At 33.5% G+C, this 20,661-nt stretch overlaps 1 protein-coding gene across 1 annotated transcript in view; it reads left to right on the forward strand.

The window, feature by feature from the left end:
• The window catches only part of LOC144443600 (myosin-IIIa-like), a 24,887-nt gene continuing 4,226 nt past the window's right edge, over nt 1-20,661 (forward strand). Inside the window, exons 1-27 of the mRNA XM_078133140.1 lie at nt 1-166; nt 1,489-1,554; nt 2,109-2,239; nt 3,180-3,282; nt 4,148-4,250; nt 4,711-4,867; nt 6,226-6,331; nt 8,001-8,123; nt 8,914-9,022; nt 9,329-9,448; nt 10,343-10,443; nt 11,380-11,466; nt 11,679-11,744; nt 12,048-12,164; nt 12,986-13,097; nt 13,635-13,702; nt 14,307-14,369; nt 15,188-15,307; nt 15,811-15,896; nt 16,303-16,398; nt 17,120-17,211; nt 17,900-18,064; nt 18,363-18,502; nt 19,135-19,319; nt 19,589-19,678; nt 19,983-20,100; nt 20,267-20,314. Coding sequence (XP_077989266.1) covers nt 56-166; nt 1,489-1,554; nt 2,109-2,239; nt 3,180-3,282; nt 4,148-4,250; nt 4,711-4,867; nt 6,226-6,331; nt 8,001-8,123; nt 8,914-9,022; nt 9,329-9,448; nt 10,343-10,443; nt 11,380-11,466; nt 11,679-11,744; nt 12,048-12,164; nt 12,986-13,097; nt 13,635-13,702; nt 14,307-14,369; nt 15,188-15,307; nt 15,811-15,896; nt 16,303-16,398; nt 17,120-17,211; nt 17,900-18,064; nt 18,363-18,502; nt 19,135-19,319; nt 19,589-19,678; nt 19,983-20,100; nt 20,267-20,314 — 2,883 coding nt within the window. The 5' untranslated portion in view covers nt 1-55. The remainder of the gene's footprint in view (nt 167-1,488; nt 1,555-2,108; nt 2,240-3,179; nt 3,283-4,147; nt 4,251-4,710; nt 4,868-6,225; nt 6,332-8,000; nt 8,124-8,913; nt 9,023-9,328; nt 9,449-10,342; nt 10,444-11,379; nt 11,467-11,678; nt 11,745-12,047; nt 12,165-12,985; nt 13,098-13,634; nt 13,703-14,306; nt 14,370-15,187; nt 15,308-15,810; nt 15,897-16,302; nt 16,399-17,119; nt 17,212-17,899; nt 18,065-18,362; nt 18,503-19,134; nt 19,320-19,588; nt 19,679-19,982; nt 20,101-20,266; nt 20,315-20,661) is intronic.

The raw sequence follows: 20,661 nt of genomic DNA on the forward strand, positions 1-20,661 counted from the left end.
TAATACTACTGCTCAGCGATATTTAGGCACTGCAGTTGTGTCAACCCTTGTCAAAATGGCTCGACGATCTCTTGGAAAGATAGACGATTTGGCAACATTGGCCAATCTGGATGAAGAAACGCTTTTGGATGAGTTGAGATATCGTTATAGTAAAGACCAGATATACGTGAGTAATATATGGTCTTCAGTTATGAACTTATGGCGTCATGTAAACATAGTGCAATATCGAACAGGTGGTGACTGTACTGTACAGTAGGCTTGGTAAACATAGCACGTCGATCGGTGTCCGTAGAAATGTCTTTTACATCAATTCTGTCTGTCTTTACAGAGCAGAGCGGTTGATAACACGAAGCCCGTAATTTTCAGTTTAATGATAGACACTGTCTATTGTTTGATTATTAAACATTTGATTTATTTTCACTTGTGTTGTAAACTTCCTCATCATGTGTTTAGTAGTGTACTACTGTTATTTATTAGTCCATAGACACTCCACTGTCTATGATATATAGTCTCGGAAAGACTCCGCAGTCATGCCGACCAAATAAATCTGACTCCACGTACTCAAGTCAGAGCTTCCGTGGACTGTTTACTTGTAATCTGCATAGATAGACGAAAGACGAAATTTTTTGCAAATTGATTCTGGCGACTGTGAAATACCTTGATGTACTGCCAACAATGAAATTCAGGTCAGATTGGTGGCTATTTCAAAAATACATAAAAATCTGAATTGTCATTGTGCATAGTTCCAGGCAGGCTTGGCATCACTTTTCCATGAAGTATATTTCTATGACATTTCCAAACTGTGACATCTACCACATAAATGTAGTGTGTACTGTATAGTACTATAATATGGCATATTGAAGTTTGAATGTTTTAGTATGAGTGTAGGAGACTCGTGTGTAGTAATAGCCTCACTTCAAGATAAAAGAAATGTCATTAATGTGTATCAGTACATTGTCAGTGGCAAGGTGTTGCTAAAAATAAGTTAATTATCTACCGATTATCAAAACAATTACTCAAGGTAAAAAGTGGAGGATCGTGTCACTATAAATAGCATGGCTGTGGCTGTGACTCAGTGTATCACACCCTTTCTATTTACATGTATAATGATTGTATGTATACAAAGGTGGCAAAAACACATTTTGGTCTTGTGTTCATTATAATCTCTAGTGATTCAATGATATTATGCAACAAAACTTACAGACTGAAATAAATAACTTTAATAAGCTGAAAAACAAATAATACACAAAATAACATAAGAAATAGGATATGTATATACTTGTTGAAATGACACTAATTCTTTGTTTTTAAGATTTTGTCTCAAATTGAAAATTTTCTGTTTTGAAGTTGAATTGAAGGGATCAAGAACATTAAAACACAACGAAACACAAACTTAGAAATTCAGCAGCCCTGGTTTATATGCATGGTGGTCTGATTTTCCATCAATATATTTTTATTTATCCACAATATATTTCATTGTCATCTCAGACATATGTAGGCGATATCCTGGTTGCTGTGAATCCATTCAAGGATATTGGAATTTATACTAAAAAGGTGAGAAATATTGAATTTTGATTTTTATGTCTTCAAAAAGATATTCACGTATTCAAAAATAGTGGACCTGAAATTGAAAGTAGGAAGATTTTATTTTCTGGGGATTCATTCATTGAGTCCATTACTATTAGAATGCATTCTTCTGATGTAGCGCAATATTGTTTTAGTTAGAGTAAACTTTGTTGCATATTCTTACAAAGACAAGCATTTTGCTTTGGTAATCATCAGCTTAGTGTTTCTGCATTTACATGTACAATCTGTATGTGAGATGATTCCTTTATAGATAATATGGACATTTTATGTTTATTTTATATTACGTTAATATTTCTTTAACCATCAAATCATCCATGTGTATGTGTTTTAATCAAACTTTATTTTATTGTTAATTCAAAAAGACACTAAAAGGTGTTTTATCTGGTCAATTTTGAAGTGGTAGAATGACTGGGGGGGGGGGGGTTTGAACTATTTAGTAATATACATATATTGATACATCTACCTCCACCCAGTGTTGTCATTACATTTTCATGTGCCGTTTGTTTCTTTTTTATTCATAGTTTTCTGACATGTACAGGAATTGTATGAAGAGTGGCAAACCACCACATCTCTTTGCTATTGCGGACTCTGCCTACCAGGCTTTGACTGGCGTGATTCCCAGTAGAGCAAGGAACCAATGTATTGTAATCAGGTAACTTAATATACCACTAATAGTCAACATGGAACTTAAACTTTTGAAACACTACACTATAGTTATAGTGAAAGCAAAACTGAAGCTATCATCCAAACCTGTAGATTGGTTCATTAGACTGATGTTCTGGGTTGGTTAGGTCACAAGATGAGCTGGGACAATGTTAAAGTACTTGACAAGGACCAACATTGGTTTGCACGTTGTGTAAAGGAAGCAGTCTATATATCAGGAAGGCTATTAAAACCTGATCTCAACAGGGGCAGGGGTCGTTTTCAACTTTCACGCATCTGGGATTCCATTCTTTTGTCACATGATTCCATTGATGGCTCATGTGATCAACCCAGAACGTCAGACTGGTGAACAAGTCCATGGGTGAGGGCAAAAGCTTCAGTTTTGTTTTCACTATCGATTGTATGTGCACTATAGTGTCTGAAAAGTTTATATATCTTTGTTGATACAGTAAACTACATAGATGAGCTTGCATCAATATAACACTAATACTGTAAGCTAAGCCTTTCATTTGCTGACAAAGTCTCGAACATTTCTTTTCTGTTGGCAATGAAGTAGTCTAGAGACTAATGGCTATCTGATTTGACATACTGGCACATGACAGTTCAAGCCACATAGTCTCTTGGCTATGAACTAACCACCACCACAAGAAATGTGTTGCAAATGGCAACCAGTACTTTCTGGTATTTGTCATTGCATATGTAAAAACTGAGTAAGGGATGAATTTGCAGGAATAAAATTGACTGAAATTTTTTGACTCTTCATTTGCAAGTAGAATAATAGTATACTATTATCAAACAATATTTTGACCTAACTGAATATTTGAAAAATTGCATTTTTTTTCATTGGTTAATATTTCTGTAATTTGTATTGTTGTTGCATTTTTGCATCTTTGGAAGATATATTTGCATTGTAAACTTACTATTTTCAGTGGTGAAAGTGGTGCTGGGAAGACAGAAAGTACCAAACTAATCATCAAACAACTCGTAGAAATATGTAAAGGAAACAGTCAACTAGAACAACAGATTCTTCAGGTAGTGTTTCATCAGAAGTTGTTAAAATGATTTTATGTTGTATTGGAGGCTATGTTTGGGTGTCTATATGTTTAATATGATTTTGAATAAACAATATTTTCTTGGGAACGTTCATGGTCAAGTGGGCTGACAGGGAAGAGAATATTGACACCTTTTTTATAATCTGCAGTCTTTCATCATATCGGTTGTAGTGTGTGAAATATTTTCTTCTGAGTTTGATTTTTATTTGTGAAAATTACATTTTGTAATTTTTTCATAACTATGATTTATATATCACATATGTTATTTGATTGTTTATAATCATTATTTGACAGACATGTTTGTATAATGAAAAAAATTACATTATGGCCCTAGGTAAATATTTATCGGGTAGTTTGCAAACTTTCATACAAGGCATGTGATATAGTGATTTTGAGTTCAACAAATTGAAAAAATCCACATGGTGATACCTAAACAATTGTGGAATTTGGTAGTATTTGTGATAAGGAGATAAGAGTATTTGCACTACCATAAATGATTTATCTGTATGTGCATCTGAGTAAAATGTTGTATCAACAGTGTTGTATGTTTTGTGCATGGTTTGTGAAGTTCCACTGTGATGGAGTGGGGAGGGGGGGGGATGGGGTGGGGTGGGTGGTGAACCATGTATATTTTTCTATACCATGTAATTCAATTGTGGTTGGGGGGGGGGGGGGGAGTCAGATAGATTTTACCTAATTCCCACCCATAACAACTCTATATAATTCATACTCAGTAACTCATCTATAGAATGTTGTCAAATCGAAGCTAACAGTTTGATTTATGTTAAGTAGTTGTCAAATAAACATTACAATGGTTGGCTCTTTCTTTATTTACCCACATGTAGGTCAACCCACTGTTAGAAGCATTTGGTAATGCACAAACATTGATGAATGACAACTCCAGCAGATTTGGAAAATATATTCAACTGAAGTTCAAAGAGGGCATTTGTAAGTTACTGTCGATGGAAATTGAACAGTTTAATGAATTTAAATTTACAATCAGACAAAATATTTTAGGGAGAGGAAATTAAAAACTTTGGCCTCTACAGTGAACATTTTCTAATCGTTATGGAAATTGTTTACAACATAGACACAATTTTTGCATATATCAATATATAATACAATATCCGTTATTGTATTATTAGCATCTCCAATAAATAAAATATGAATTGTCTGGTGAAGAAGAAGAAGAAAGTGGTTGAACCCATTTCAAAGCTGCTCATGAAGTAGCTCACACTCACCTGTTATATACTGCCTAAAATGTGTGCCATCACCCAGGATGCTAATGTAGACTCTAGGCAGGGCTATTACCAACAAAAAGTATAACTCAAATCAACTGAAAGCCTAGAGTCTAGGCTAACTGGATGCATACATGTAACATTATATTAACCTGTTCTTTGTTTACCAGTGATGGGTGCTAAGATATCAGAATACCTGTTGGAGAAATCAAGGGTAGTGAATCAAAACCCAGGTGAAGAAAACTTTCATATATTTTACTACATGTTAGCTGGTTTATCTTCTGAACAACAGAATGAATACAGACTGAAGAGTGCATCAAATTACAGGTAAGTTGTGTTTAGTTGTCCTGATGACTGTATGATAGATTTTTTAATGATGGCTCATTTACGTATTGCTGTTTTGAAATGTAAATGCAACTACTCTGTTGCATTTGCACCTACCATCTAGATGAAGATGACACAATGCAATGAATTGAAAACACTACCAAAATTTGATTCTTTGCAAAATGGTCCCTTTTCTTTTAAAAAGTCACATAAATGGTCAAAACAGAAAGATACAATGGTGGTGTAAACAACCAAAAATGCAACATTTCCTGAGCATACAAATTTGACCGAAGGAATGACTCCATCAGTGACATACTTACACTGATTGTCTATATGTATGTACTTTTATCACAGTGTTATGTGTTTGCATGTGCAACATCATCATTTTCAAATTGTTCCTCTATAGTGTTGCTGTGTACAGTAATTATTGTGTTATTATGTAAACACTTGAAAGTGCATTAAAAATAGTTTTATGTAAGTAGAATATATGATGAAAAGTAAATATAAATACATGGTATCAATACTGGCACAAGGAGGGGCAATCCCAATCAAATTTAAATAATCTCGTTATAGAGATGTGAGTTAATTAAGGTGAAATGTGAACTTTAGAAATATTTTAATAACCCTTTACCATTTAATGACTATAGGGCTTTTACATACATGTATTATAAATAGTTGTCTACATGTCTTCATGTATGTATGTAGATCATCATAATATGAATACATGGTATCAGTACTTGCACATGGAGGCCACTTCAAACTGGGGGCATTCCCTGTTATGTGATTGACTTCATTCATAATAGAGATATGAGCTAAACTTGAATTGGATTAGAGAGTTAGAACTAATCTGAACAGCGCATCAGTAGATAAACATACTGTATGGTGTCAGTACTGTTAGTACAGCATCCAGGTCAAATCTGAATGAATCACCTCATTAAGAGGTCATCAATGTGTACTGGTAAACTTTAACCAGAGTACAAAGTTTATTTGTGTCTTGATAACCGTCCTACTCTGGTATGCTCTAAAAAATACTATGTCCAGTTTTTCGCAGTTGCCATACTAAGCATCATTATTTATATCATAACAAAGGTAGATATTCTAATGACAAGAAGTGTTATACTAACCTTTTTAAACTGTAAATGCAATACAATTAAATTATTTATTACATGTACACCAGAGAATACTTGCACCCTTGCATTTGCACTCATACTAGTGGTATTTGCACTGCAGTGCAATATACCGAAACATTATAGTTGCATACTTGCTTGCAAATGATATGCAAATCTAGAAAGATCCCCCCCCCCCCCCCCCCCCAGTCATAAATAATGACGGCTTCATTTCTATTACCATCATGTAAACAGGTATCTGTGTGAAGGACCAGCATCTTTGAAATCTAACTTTAACCGTCATAAGACTTACTTTGAGGAATTGTTGAATGCTATGGACTTGGTTGGATTTGAAGAACAGGTAAGATTTGGAATGTTATCATGACTTAATCTCAGCAACCATGAAATAGTTGGAAAGTTTGACATAGTAACCTTGAGGGTAATTAAAACTCTGGTCTCATATTGTCATGAAAGACTTTAGTTGATTCAGTTTCACTTGACTGCACAGCTAAACTATTGCCAAAGGAAATACAAATGGTAATCACCTCCGGAATAATTTGTATTACCTCATACATTCCAGTTTTCTGTCGTCATTTCCTGGAGTAATTCCAGGAAATGGAAGTAACCCAGGTGTTAAGCTGTTGTGTGTTCAGTGATGTAGAGAGTGATTGTAATCATTGGATTCAACTTTGACCCTTCATGTTGTTTTACCTACTAGTGTACAAATAGGAATAGAAATTAAATAGCTTTTGACATAATATAAATAATAATTTCAAGGTTGTTTGAATAAGAAAATGTACAACAGTCACTTATCTGTATGTTGCTATGAACAAAAATTTTATTGTACAGTTGCTATTAGTTCATTCCATCAATTTAATTTTTGATTAACAGAAACTTATTTTCATCATTAAATTATTTGATAGTACATTTGATTTTAGTCTGTTTACACTGTTAAGTGTGAATATCTAGATTAACTGATTTCAATATTAGATTTCCATTACTTTAAAAAAAATTAAGTTGGCTGGAATCATTTCCATTTGTACTACCGGGGTCCTAAATACATGGTTTGACTATATCCATGGACATATATAATTTATCATCCTTGAATAGAAATGTCAGCACTGCATTCATTGAGGTGTTTGATCTGTTTTGGGTCTGGTCAGACTCAGAGAAAACAAACAGCTTCCTGTTTTTAACATGCAGCTAAGAAGTGTAAATCTGTTCCAAGGAGATGTAATCTAAGATTCAAAGACCATGCTCAGCAAATATGTTCCGGATGTTGATATCATTGCAATACAATGCTTTAAGTGAAGGAAAGACATGGAGCTTAGCTTTATACCCTGAGTATGTTAACATCTGCTACAGCTAATGTACTGTAGTATATTATAATACCAAGTATATTTACATGTTTTCTATATATGCTAAACTAAACACAATAGATACTATTGTGAATGATTGAAATGCACTGAGTTTAAATGTGTACAATTACAATACCTTGCTTAAATTACAAACAGTTGTTTTAAGAAACTATTTTGTCACCTTTTGACTTTTCGCCTGTACTTGTACCTGGCAGGTTGTTGACTGACAAATGAGGGCATCTTACCAGTGTAGTTGAATGTAGGCCTGGTTGCAATCATGACTGATATTGTCCTTTCTGTGCATGGTTCATTTTTCCTGAATTTAATTCTGTTTCTAGCCGTAACAGTGATGGGGTTCCAGTATAAAGAAAATCTGATGACAAGATTATATCTGACAGCATGGCAAAGATGGAAAATTGAGTGAAAAAAATGGCTGACTATGAAAAATTTATAAAGATATATTTCAAAGATGTAGGAAATAGGAACGCTAAAGGGCATACCCAAGCAGATGTGACTCAAGTCTGACTTTCTACCCATGATGCTTACTGTATTGTTGACTGAAATGAACATGTTAATTGTTATATATTGAAGTTCAGTTGTTCCTTCTAACTTTCTTGAAAATTCCAGTCAGATGATGAGAATAACAAGACCTAATATATTTGTTTCTTATAGGAACAAACAGACATGTTTACAATTCTCTCTGCTGTTCTCAGTATGGGTAACATAGAATTTGAAGGCAATGAAAATGATGAGGCCTATATCAATGATCAAAATGGTGCTTTACAAACAGTTGCGGTAAGTGAAACTTAGTTTTATTTAAACTTTCACTTCAGTGCTCTACAAACAGTTGCAGTAATTAAACTTAAGCTTAATATGAACTTTCACTTCTTGGATCATATTTATTGATAAAGACAGTAAAATTTTATTATATATAAATTTCAAAACATTGTCTGTATTATTATAATATGTACATGACTCATGGAATATTAAAATACTACTGTAAGAGTATACTGGTTCCAGTTAGTGTAAAATCATTTTTGTACTCAGTGTACTGAATATTCAACCAGTATAATGCTTACATAGCACTCCCAAGTTTTATGTGTAGCTGTAAATATAAATCTAGTAACTTTGATACTACATACCCAGTAGTCTTCTATTTATTAATAATTGTAGATATATTATTAAGCATTGAGACCATCTGGTACTTACTTCAGTTATAGCCTGAAGGTGTAGTATGTGCCTTAGAAATAAAGATTTTAACCTTTTGCTTTGACTACATTTTATATACAGTGTTCAAGAAAACTTAACTTCTCGATTACAATGAAGAAAATAAAATTAGGGTAAAATCATACAAAATTTTGAACTAGAGGTCAAACGATAGAAAAATGAGTCATTTCAGAATCCAATATGGCTGCCGAATAATTTGACAATTTTCTTGAAAACAAGACAGTGAACCCCAAAATTTTTCAAAAAGACCAGGAAAATGTTTTCATGTGACAGAGTTTGATATATAATTTGGTCCCTGAAAAAGGTGCATTTTTTCTTCATTTTTATGTGACGATTCCTGAATGTCTTGTTTCTGCAGAGTTTGCTAGGACTGAATTGCCAAGCTATAAATGATGTGTTAACACACAGTCAGACTGTTACTAAAGGGGAGGTAGTACGAAGAAACTACACCAAAGAAAAAGCAGAAGGTTAGACATATATTACCATCCGGTTGATAGTTGAATCTAGCTATTCAGAAATGAATAGGTTATGACATGGAAGTGTCTGGGTGATACTTCCATGTTATAAATAACAATTCAATACAATGCATTTTGGAGATTCAGTGTTTCATATTGATCATTGGAGGTGATCTTGTCTGACATGTACAATAAATACAAAACAGATTATTGAGAACAATTTCTCATGTTTCATGTGAATACATCATGCAAGAAAATGCTATATCAATTTTTTTGTACATGTAGAGAGATAACAGTTATAATACTGTTACTTTTCAGATTCTCGTGATGCTATGGCTAAAGCTCTCTATGGACGTATGTTTAGTTGGATTGTTAATAAAGTCAATCAATTACTAGCACCAGTAGTAATGATGTCATCCAGTGAAACAGAGGAAATAGGTATGTCTCAGCACCAAATTGTGTTATTGAAGAGAACTTGGAATGGATTTCCCCAAACTTTGTAGGACAACAACAAAAATGGACTGTTGGATGTCACATACACTTTAATCAGCATCATTGCATAGCTTCAAGTATAGTGCCCTCTAGTGTTGGAGTATATGATTCTAATAACTATTGGTATTTCCTTAGCTGAGCAATGTTCTGTTAGAATTTTTCCGGCATAGAGACCAGGAACTCTATGTGGTTCCTCTTGTAAAGGGAGTATGAGGGGGTTTACTGGCTGTTTTGATGTAAATTTTGAATAAAAAAGGGTTTTGGAATATGATTTTCATTCTAGAGGGTGTACAGAAATTACATGATGGTGAAACCCTTAGTATTGTAAAGTCTAATCAAACACATGACTATGATTAGAACTCATTGACATACGAGTGTACGTGTGGCATACTCAAGGTTTTTGCACGAGTGCTTACAGTGTTCTGTGTGGCCATACTTTCACGAGTGCATGAAAGTACAAATACCTTTGAGTATAGACCCACACTGGCACTCACACATGATGACCATGGAGTTCTGTTATTACTACACAATTATGTTTATCCGAAACAACAAATTTCCATAAAAATTATAATGTGCAGTCACATGCTTTTGTGGACAGAGAACAATTGTATGCTTATTTGTATACAGGTACATGTATGCAATAATATTTTCATTTCAGTATTACACTACAATGCAAATACCATAATGCTTACATGCACATGGTACAAGTAATCACATGTAATGAATCATGGTACAAATTGACCTATGAGTATAGCTGTGACTATATCCAGTCTATACAAAGTCAAATTAGGCTGTTTGCTGTAGAAATGATAGATATCATCATTTGATCTGTTATTACAGGAATATTGGATATTTTTGGATTTGAACACTTTGAGAATAACAGCTTTGAACAAGCATGTATCAATCTAGCTAATGAACAACTACAGTTCTTTTTCAATCAGGTTAGTAATTTCTGCTAGCTGATGTTATGAGAGTGTCATAGAGGTTAATATATAGATTGATTATTATTCACCGGTCTCATCTGCAATATTATTTTGAAAAAAATTATCAGTATTCTCCATAGGATAGATTGCAAGGTTGGCAGCCAATTTGCATAATAATTTGCATAATAATTTACATAACATGGTAATTTGCATGATGATTTGCATAATGATCAGCATATAATGCATGTCTTCACCACTGAAACATACATTTACTCTGACATATTCAACACATACACACATGGGCATTGTGATTAGCCATTTCTCTTCATTTGAAAATATTATCATAATATCGTCATTCAAAGATTACTAAAGCTCAAGGATAGTAGAACACTGTTGAAGCATAACAGAAACCTGCCAAGCATGGTGGCCAAGTGGCCATAGGGATGAGGATTGGGTATTTATTTAGGATTTTTATTTTACAAAACAATTTTATCATGGCGTCCTACTTGAAAAATCAATGTGACACAACATATGCCAAGTCTTTGTTGTTTGTAGTTCAATGAATTGCAATAGCAATGTTTGTTATTGTACGCAAACATTTTTACACATTTTTTGTTGTTGCCTTTTTCAATGTATTAAGTGACAAATACAGACTTAGACAATGTTGTTTCACATTGATTTTTCAAGTAGGATGCCATTGTTTGATAAATTAAAAATCCAAAATAAATACCCAATCCTCATCCATATGGCCACTTTAATTGGGTGGCAAGAATGGTGTTATTGCACTGAGTTGTCTCTATCATGGTGACAACACTGAACTATCAATTTCTAAGCAAAATATTACCATCAAATTAAACTTCCTGAAAATTAAAGTCTAAACTATACAATCATCTGTGCAAAGAATTAGTGTCATATTTACTAATATTTATATCATAATTATTGATTTTTAAACAGCACATCTTTATGTTGGAGCAAGAAGAGTATGAAGCAGAAGGTATTGACTGGACCTCTATCCCGTTTGTAAACAACCAACCACTTTTGGTAAGTTCAAAGTATCTACCATTTCTTGTGCCAATATTTGTGTTAGTATTTGAGGGTTGTGTTTTGGATTGTTGTGTATGCAGGGTTCACCACAAAGGTGTGAGTTAAATGTTCAAAGTAAAAGACTTTACATTCCTCAAGACAACCAAATGTATTATATTTTGTCAAGCCATGTTGCATGTTGATAAAAACTTCCATTTCTCCTTTCACAGGACTTATTCCTTGGAAGACCTATTGGTGTCTTTGCCCTGCTGGATGAAGAAAGTCATTTCCCAAGGGTAAATTCTTACTTTGTATGTAAATATTGGGAAAATGGCATGGAAGGGGTTCAGAGTGAGATGTTTTTCATCTACCCCCCCCCAAAAAAAAACAAAAACAAACAACAACAACAACAAACAAAAAAACAAAACAAACAACAACAACAACAACAAAAACAACAACAAAAAACCCAACAAGCAAACAAACAAACCAACAATGTTATTTAACTGAAAGACTGGCATTATTGAAAATGTTGTAAATATTTACTATTTACTTATCGTATGTATGTAACAGCACTTTTATCTTTCTCTTTCATTTCACAGGCCACTGATCATACATTTGTAGAGAAAATGAACAGAAGTTTTGCTGGAAATCATTTCTATGTGAAAGCTAAAAATACAACAAGTAATAACTTTAGTATAGACCACTACGCAGCCAGGGTAAGTCATAATCATTTCTATGTGAAAGCTAAAAATACAACAAGTAATAACTTTAGTATAGACCACTACGCAGCCAGGGTAAGTCATAATCAAATGTTTAAAAAAAAAAACTTTTCTATTCTGTTGTACAACTGAATTTTATATGAGCTTGGCGGTATACGTCTAGTTGAGAACTGTGAGAAAATATGTGAGAAGGCATAGTCATCATAACTTGGCATTTTAAAGATAATTAACTAAACTTGTGTTAACTCTGCCCATTCCATACACATTGTACCTCAAAGCACATGTATACTTAACAAAAACTATTGTTACACTTCAATGACATTGTAATATACATGTACAAAATTTCCTGTCTGAGATATTTATTTTTGTATTATAAAAATCCATAAGCAAACTACAAAATTGAATACTAGTATATTAATTTTGCTTAAATACCACTTTTCGTTTACAAAAAAAAAAACATATACAAATGGGTTAAAGGTGTCAAACTTTACTCAGAGTGCATTCTTTTATGTTTATACATCAAATTACATATATCACAATATTGTTTGGGTATGAAAATACTTTTTCTCAGTTGTGTATAATAAAATTTTTGTGTACAATACAGTGCAATAGACAGAAGAGCTATTTGTTAGGCATTATGAAGCCATCAAATGAGGCTCACTTCAGTAAAAAAATGGCAAAACTATACTTTATAATCTTACTAGCAATAAAGTTGAAAGATATCATTTTCTCACGAATAAGAGAAAGGCTTCTTGTGAAACCCATGTCTATGCAAACTATTCATTAAATAGTGGGTGTACTTCAATATTGTGCTATAGGTGGAATATGATGCCAATGGATTCCTGGAGAAGAACAGAGATTCTCTCCCAAATGGAACAATGCAGTTATTGCAGGAAGGTCGGAATCATCTTCTTAGCACAATATTTAAAGGTGAGAAGAGTTTCTTACTTTTTTTGTTTTGAGTTTGCATAGATTAGATTTGAACTCCTTGCCAAATAGTTTATTAATACCCCAGAGAGTTTGTTTTAAATCAAAATAAGATATGTAATATAATTTCTTTTCTATTAAACTCCAAATAGTGGTGCAAAAGTTACTAACTCATAGATAACACAGCCCCCCAGAAAGTATACAGTTAAATCGAATAAGTGTATTTGCATGTAAATGTGTTTTTAAAAATGAGCAATTTTTTGCATAAGTGCAGGAATTGAGATCAGAAAGGCTGCCAACATCGAATGTCGAGGAGAAAGTAATTAGCAATCAATAAAATATGTGTGTAATTACAAGAGCCTGTGTTACATTCTCTGGACAGCTTTAATGTAGATTTGCCAAATGAAATTCTATAAATGTTTATTCGTACTACGGATAGTATCATATTATGCCTTAGGATATGATGCTTTGCAGTACAATTATCATCTGTTGTTTGATTTTCAAATCTGAAAACACTTGATATTTGTTGTAAATTTGTAGGCACTATCACAAGGACTGGTACATTGGCACTTCAAATGAGAACCAGTAGGGGATTTAGCAGAAGAAAGGTAAAGCATACATTGAATATAGCTGAAATCTCAACTCATTGAGGCATGACGTTATAGATTTGCAGGGATCCATTCTGCTGCAGTTTAAATGTTGGCGCAGTGGTAATTTTTCAAGTTTGAATATTAGTTTTGAAAATATAGAGGGTGTATGTAGGAAGGTTTAATACATGTTAACAAGTATGTGATGTCTGCAAAACTTGTTATATGATATTGTACTCTATAGGACTTTGATCATAAACTGAACAACATCATGTATTGTAATGTTTTCATGAAATTATGGATATAGCCTGTACTTTAACACATTAAGAATATGCGTCATACAGTTTGACAAAGTGATTTGATATTTTACATGCACCATATTAATTTTGTTTAAGAATGGGATATAGAAAATTTTAAGTTTTGATTTTCAAAGGTATATGTATCCAGTAACATGTAATATTGATACAAAATCATACCTCACCAATAAATCAAATGTATTTCCATATATAGTCTATAATTCGTATGTTCATCCATCTCAGCTGTTACTGGTAGTCATCATGTATATTTCTCTCGTTAATCATTTGTCTTTCTGTTATGAATTTCCCCTTTGTTTTATTTGTAACAGAGGACTAAAGAACTCCCAACAAAGGCAGGTCAAAAGAAGTTGACACTGGGTGCTCAATTCAAGGTAAAGACAGTTACATAATAATATGACAGATTTATGTCACTACTGGCCAAAAATGTTCATCAAGTGACTTACACAGGTTAACACACAAGCAGTTCAAAGTTTTGATCTGTTTTGGTGGACGATCCTCATCAGAATGACAAATTCCATAGTTACAACTGGCCACTAGGTGGTACATCCCTACATCATAGTACATGATTACCCAAGAAAGGTCAGGGAGGCTATCAATATCAAACATTACAATCTTAAATCAATGAAGATAGGGCATCAAACTACTTAACATCTACAATTGACTGATTATATCACCACCTAGTGGTCAGCTGTAACTATTGAATTTGTTATGCTGAAAAGGATTGTGGACAAGACATTAAAAGCTCAGTGCTAAAAAGCTTTCTGCTTCTTGTATGTCAAAACTATTCGAAATAGTAAATACATTTTCAAGAAATTAATTTCCACTGAAAACATACAACAACTGTTTTACATGTATTGATATTTTACTGAATGAGATAGTAACAATGAATTACCAGGATACTTGCTGGAAATCACCAAGCATAATGGCAAACATAAATTTAAATAAAAGTGATTTAAACAATTTCATAGATAGTATATTGACAATGTCATGTTTCTCTGAGATACATTTTGTCCTTATTTCTAAAAAAATAATCAACCAATGCTACATGTATAACCCTGGATATTTTGAAAAACAATGATGCAGATAGTTTTCAGGATGTTATTGATAGTTGTCAGGAATTTATGTGTATGATATTTCTGATTGAAGTCATGAATAACTAACTTTAGTGGACAATATATTTTTTTTATAGAATTCTTTAAGTGTCTTAATGGAGAGGATGTCAGCATGTAATCCCCATTTCATACGATGTGTTAAACCCAATACTGCCAAGTCAGCAAATAAATTTGATGATCAGTTTATCCTTGTGCAGGTAGGATGGCAGATATTATTATCACACGAGTCAAGTTGAATGAGTTCAAACACAAAATATGGTTTTGATACTCCAGTCATTCTACATCACAGCAGTTCACATCAACATCATTGGTTCTGCAGTACTTGAAATATGAGTCAAGACATTCGAAGATGACACTATTTTTCTCAACTTTTCATAAATTATGCAGGACAAAGTATCATTCTATTATTCCCAATAATTTTCTTCATTCTTTCTTCATTCATCCCCCCCCCCCCTATTTCTCTTGGCTCAAACAAGGAAAATATTGGGAATTAGTATCTAGTACTGACATATATGCACAGTGGAAATGATAAAGATGTCAGTTTAGACTTTACATAGTCAAAGCAGAATTATCAAATATTGCTTTCATAAAATGTGTGATTTTTAGTGGTTCTAAAAGTGATGTAAACCATTTCATTTTACAACAAAATATTTGAAGAGCAATTATTGTAACCATTGACACGGTTTTATCTCTCTCACAGCTAAGGTATTGTGGAATGCTAGAAACAACACGTATTAGGAAACAAGGCTATGCAATCCGACAACCATTTGCTGACTTTGTTAACAAGTAAGTTATGTTGCCGCATCAAAGTAACTTTGACTTTACAGTGACAGAACAAGAACTGTATGCTGTTGGTAATTGTATAGAAAAAACAATTTGGAAAAAGATTGCATACTTCTTCATATGAATGGATAAAGGAATACTTCCTCCTTTGACTGGATATAGTGACATATTTGGCATTTGCAAAATTAAAATGTTGATAGCATAATTTATTTCCAGACAGGTGTTGCATAAATGACTGAACAGCTTTCTTCCAAAACTACACTTGATACCTAATTTGTGTTCAGATCATGCATATACATTACACAAGTTCATGGAACACAAAGTATCAAGACTCATAGGATATTCTTAAGATGTTTTAATTTGTGTTTAGTAAACTTATAATATCCTAACTTATTTATTACCTTGATAGGTACAAGATTCTTGCCCAAAATCCAAAACTTCCTGCAGATAAGAATGGATGTACAAGAATTCTCAAAGCTGCAGGTCTTCAAAACTGGCAGATTGGGTAAGAAAAATTATGACCGTCTTTGTGCTACAGTATTGCTTTGATAACAAAGTCATTTAATGAAAGAGTGTGCATAGTACTAAACACACAAGAGAAGTCCTAGATCAAATTTGTCTTCTTAGTGCTGTTCTTTCAAAGATGTAAGTCATAAGAAAATGCTGACATTCTACTGTGGATTTGCTGTGATGATAAAGTCTTTCAATAAAAGACTGTACATAGTAACAATTAGTAACAATTGAAAGAAGTTAAATAGGCCATTCCAGAAGGCAAACAGGAAATGAGGATACAGCGCCCTCACTCAAATTGGGGGTATCATCACCTCATTGTTCTGTTTCTGAAGAGCTGTGTCCCTTGGTATTCTGTAGTAGTGTAAACCAGGGATGTTTTTTGTACTATTCAGACATTGAGGAATGCAGCAATTCTCTATGATTAACTGAGTAACCTATACCCTGTATACCCCCAAGGTACACACAGACAGGAAGTAGAGCGCCACCATGGCAAATTTTGGAAAGGCCTATAGTACATCATTATTGTCTTCCTAGGGCTGGTCTTTCAATGATGTATGTCATAGCTGTTAATGCAATAAATACATACATAATAATAATAATAATAATGATTACTGTGTAATGTTCCTAGGCTTGCTAAACTGATTTCTTTTGCTGTGATTTCAACAAACACGGATGATGAACTAAGTAGAATTCTTTCCCATTGTCTGTCATAGGAAAAGCAAAGTATTCCTGAAATATTTCCATGCGGATGAATTAGCACAAAAGATGGAACGTATGGATGAAGCTGCTGTTCATACACAAAGAGGTAGTTTTATAATATTTGACGTCATTTTATTCTACACTGTAAAGTATGTCTTTTGATATTTCTTATATTTGTGAATTCAATTTGTGCTATGTGGAAATTGGTAAAACACATGAGAAGTATAAGATTGGAAAAACATGCGACACATATCAAATATTGATAGAAACACCTGACAAGTATTGAAATGTTAAAAACAATAAAAGATTGTGATTTCAGTTTGTGCTACAAGTAACTCATATTGAAATTGGTAAAACACATCAGAAGTATAAGATTGGAAAAAACATATGACAAGTATCAAATATTGATAGAAACACCTGACAAGTATTAAAATGTTAAAAACAATAAAAGATTGCCATATGTCACGGTTCATTTGAATCAATTTTAGTCAGACGTAAATTTGTTACTTGTGTCATTGTAGAGCAAACTTTAACTCAATCAGATATTACATATTAACAAAATCATCAATGTCACTCAACAGCTGACAGGAATGTAGATAAGGGCCAATACCCAACAGAAACAACTGACTACTTCGCAATGTTTTGCCAGCTACTCACATTTTTTTTTGAACCAGTATATTTACATTTGTGGGCAGATGTCTCATTCACAGATACACATGTATTAAGGCCTACTTTTCCCATTTGACTGGCTACATCCCTGACTGACCTGCGATATTTTCTTTCACTCATTTCAGTTGTTAGAGGCTTCTTAGCAAGGAGGAGGTTTGCCAAAATTAAAGAAGAAGCCAGGAGGAGAGCAAACATAGCTCAAAGTTTCCTAAGAAGTTTAGAGAAACTGACAATCAGTAGCTATCAGAAACAACAACTACTGGTACAGAAAGACTATAACATTCCTAAAGGTAACTTAATTTGTTGGTGTAACATTAGTATGTATATTTTTCACAGACTTTAAACATCTTTTAAGTCTTCGAATGTGACCCCGCTCTCTCTTTTTTAAAAATTGTTCATGGACTTGTAAAAGTTATATATATCATCATGTCAGTGCAGAAAGGTCGTATCTGCCTATACAATTGCATAGCAGATATGACCTTTCTACACTGATGCGACGATATGTTGAGAGAAAAATAATAATTAAAGTGCTTTTTTACTGAAATGGTAAATATAATATAATGTAATATGCCTATATGATTTTCACAGATTTCTTTACAAAGCTCAATAAGAGTGATACTCCAGACCAAGTTTCTACCAATTTACCACCACCACCACTTCCTCCACACGGTATAAATGAAGCTGAATATCAAGACTTAGATTTACCTCAACCACCAAAAGAACCAGAGGTATAGTAATGTGACCAGTCTGTCAAAGAATCTTACTTCTTACAAACTGATATAAATCACTGTTAAGAGTTACAGGAAAATGAGAAGTAATACATCATATTCCAGTTATCGTAAAAAGAAAAGATTGTATAGTTTGGCCACTAGGGGTGCTATTCCACAACAAATTTCGGCCCAATGTATGATCAAGAATACCACTGACATTTACAGTGAAATATTTAGAAAGGATAATTTACATTTATGTTACAGTACTGAATGACTGCTTTTATTCTAAAAGAGCACCCCAACAGAGCACCCCAACAGAATACCCCTACAGAGCACCCCTACAGTGGCTAAACTCAGTCTCTACTCTTTTATTAGCAATGTGAGATATTATTTCTAAATAGAATACTCTAAGTTGTTATTTTTGTTCAGTACAGTCCTGTATAGTGTGAAAGGTTCAGTAGTTGGTCCACTTACATAACCTATTGCTACCCATGGATTAATTGGAGCATGTTACATATTACAATGTATACAGAAACAAGGACAGATCTTTCAGGCTAAATCCTATAGTATTGTTAGTTGTATTATGAGATATTCTTGTCAGTTGAGTTCTTTATTGTATATTTTATAACTACTTATCACTTATCTCATAGTATGATGAAGCTGCAGAAGAGGAGGATATTCTGGAAGATGAGTTTGTAAGAACTAAGAAGAATATGAGGTTTGGACCAGAAGGTACAAAACAAGCCTCTATCCGTTGGTTTAAAGAAACACAGTCAGCCAAACTTAAAGAGACAGGTGGCTTTGCTCACTGGTTTCATGGTGTGATTACAAGAAGGTGAGAGGTCATTTCAGTGAGGTCAGAGGTCATTGTGAGCTGGGTCAGAGGTCATTGTAGGTGAACTCAGAGGGATTATGAACCAGGTCCAAACAAATTTTCCATGTAGGTATAAGTACTTACAAGGAAAAAGTACAATGTACATGCACAGTTTCATAAAGCAGACTGAGAATGATACAGAAAAGACACTGTAGATGAGCAACCAAAATAAACAAAAACTGAATCAATGAATTGAAATTGTAATAATATATCATGTCCTTTGTTTTCAGGGAATCAGAACAGTTACTATGGAATAAACCCATTGGATGTTTCTTAATCCGAGTTAGTGAAAGTAGATTTGGGTATTCCTTGTCTTTTAGGTAAGTAATTACTACAACAATGAAGTAAAGATTCAGTTGCTCTAACTTCTAGCTGATCTTTGTAACTGTAAACTGCTTTTTATTCCATTTTTAATATTCAAGATTTAACTCAAATAACGGAGTTCATTTTCACCTTTCTTCATTCGTGTCGATTTAAAATCTATTGTGCTTTAATAGGTGATTAAAAAGAGTATATGATTGACTTGGAATGAATTAAACTCAATGTTAACGCTCTCAGAATTCCATTATCCGACAGTTTCATCATGATACCAATGTGTAACTTACGTATCTCTTTGTCTTTCAGAGTAAAAGAAAGGTGTAAACATTTCATGATAGATCAGACTCCTAGTGGCAAGTATGTGGTTGTTGGAGAGCCTAGAGTTCATAAGAGTTTAGAACAATTAGTACAGTTTCATAAAAAGGTGAGTTTAGATGCTTACATTGAAAGTGTGTGGTAGTCAAAGTCTTAGTACAGGTATCTATGTACAGACATTTCTTGACCTGTATCACATTTGTACCAGTGACTATAACACAAGCATGCAGGTACATATTGGTATTTACACTGCTGTGATGTATTCTATCTTGCAGACCCCTATCTCGCCATTTGGAGACCTCTTAACTGAGCCATGTGGACAGGTAAGTCATTCTGTACATTCATGTTGTATGGTACCAGTAGTATTAGTTAATAATTTCTATGCGTATAACCTATGTAACCACTGACTACAGCAAGCCAGCTGTCAACTTACTAAGATAGACACAAACTAAAACTATTGTTGTATAGGATATTGTTGTAATTACACTCGTAAACTGGCTTACCACAGTAATGCTGTCAGTACTTTATTTGTCATAATCAAATGTGTTCGTTTGCTATTTGCACCAGTATACATGTATATATCAGCTGTTGCGTGTCCTACATTTTTGTAGCTGTTATGCACTGCCAGAAAGGTTATAATTTGAAAATTCTCATATAAGCAGACATATCC

The sequence above is a fragment of the Glandiceps talaboti genome, chromosome 12 (genome assembly GCF_964340395.1).
Source record: "Glandiceps talaboti chromosome 12, keGlaTala1.1, whole genome shotgun sequence".
NCBI lineage: Eukaryota > Metazoa > Hemichordata > Enteropneusta > Spengelidae > Glandiceps > Glandiceps talaboti.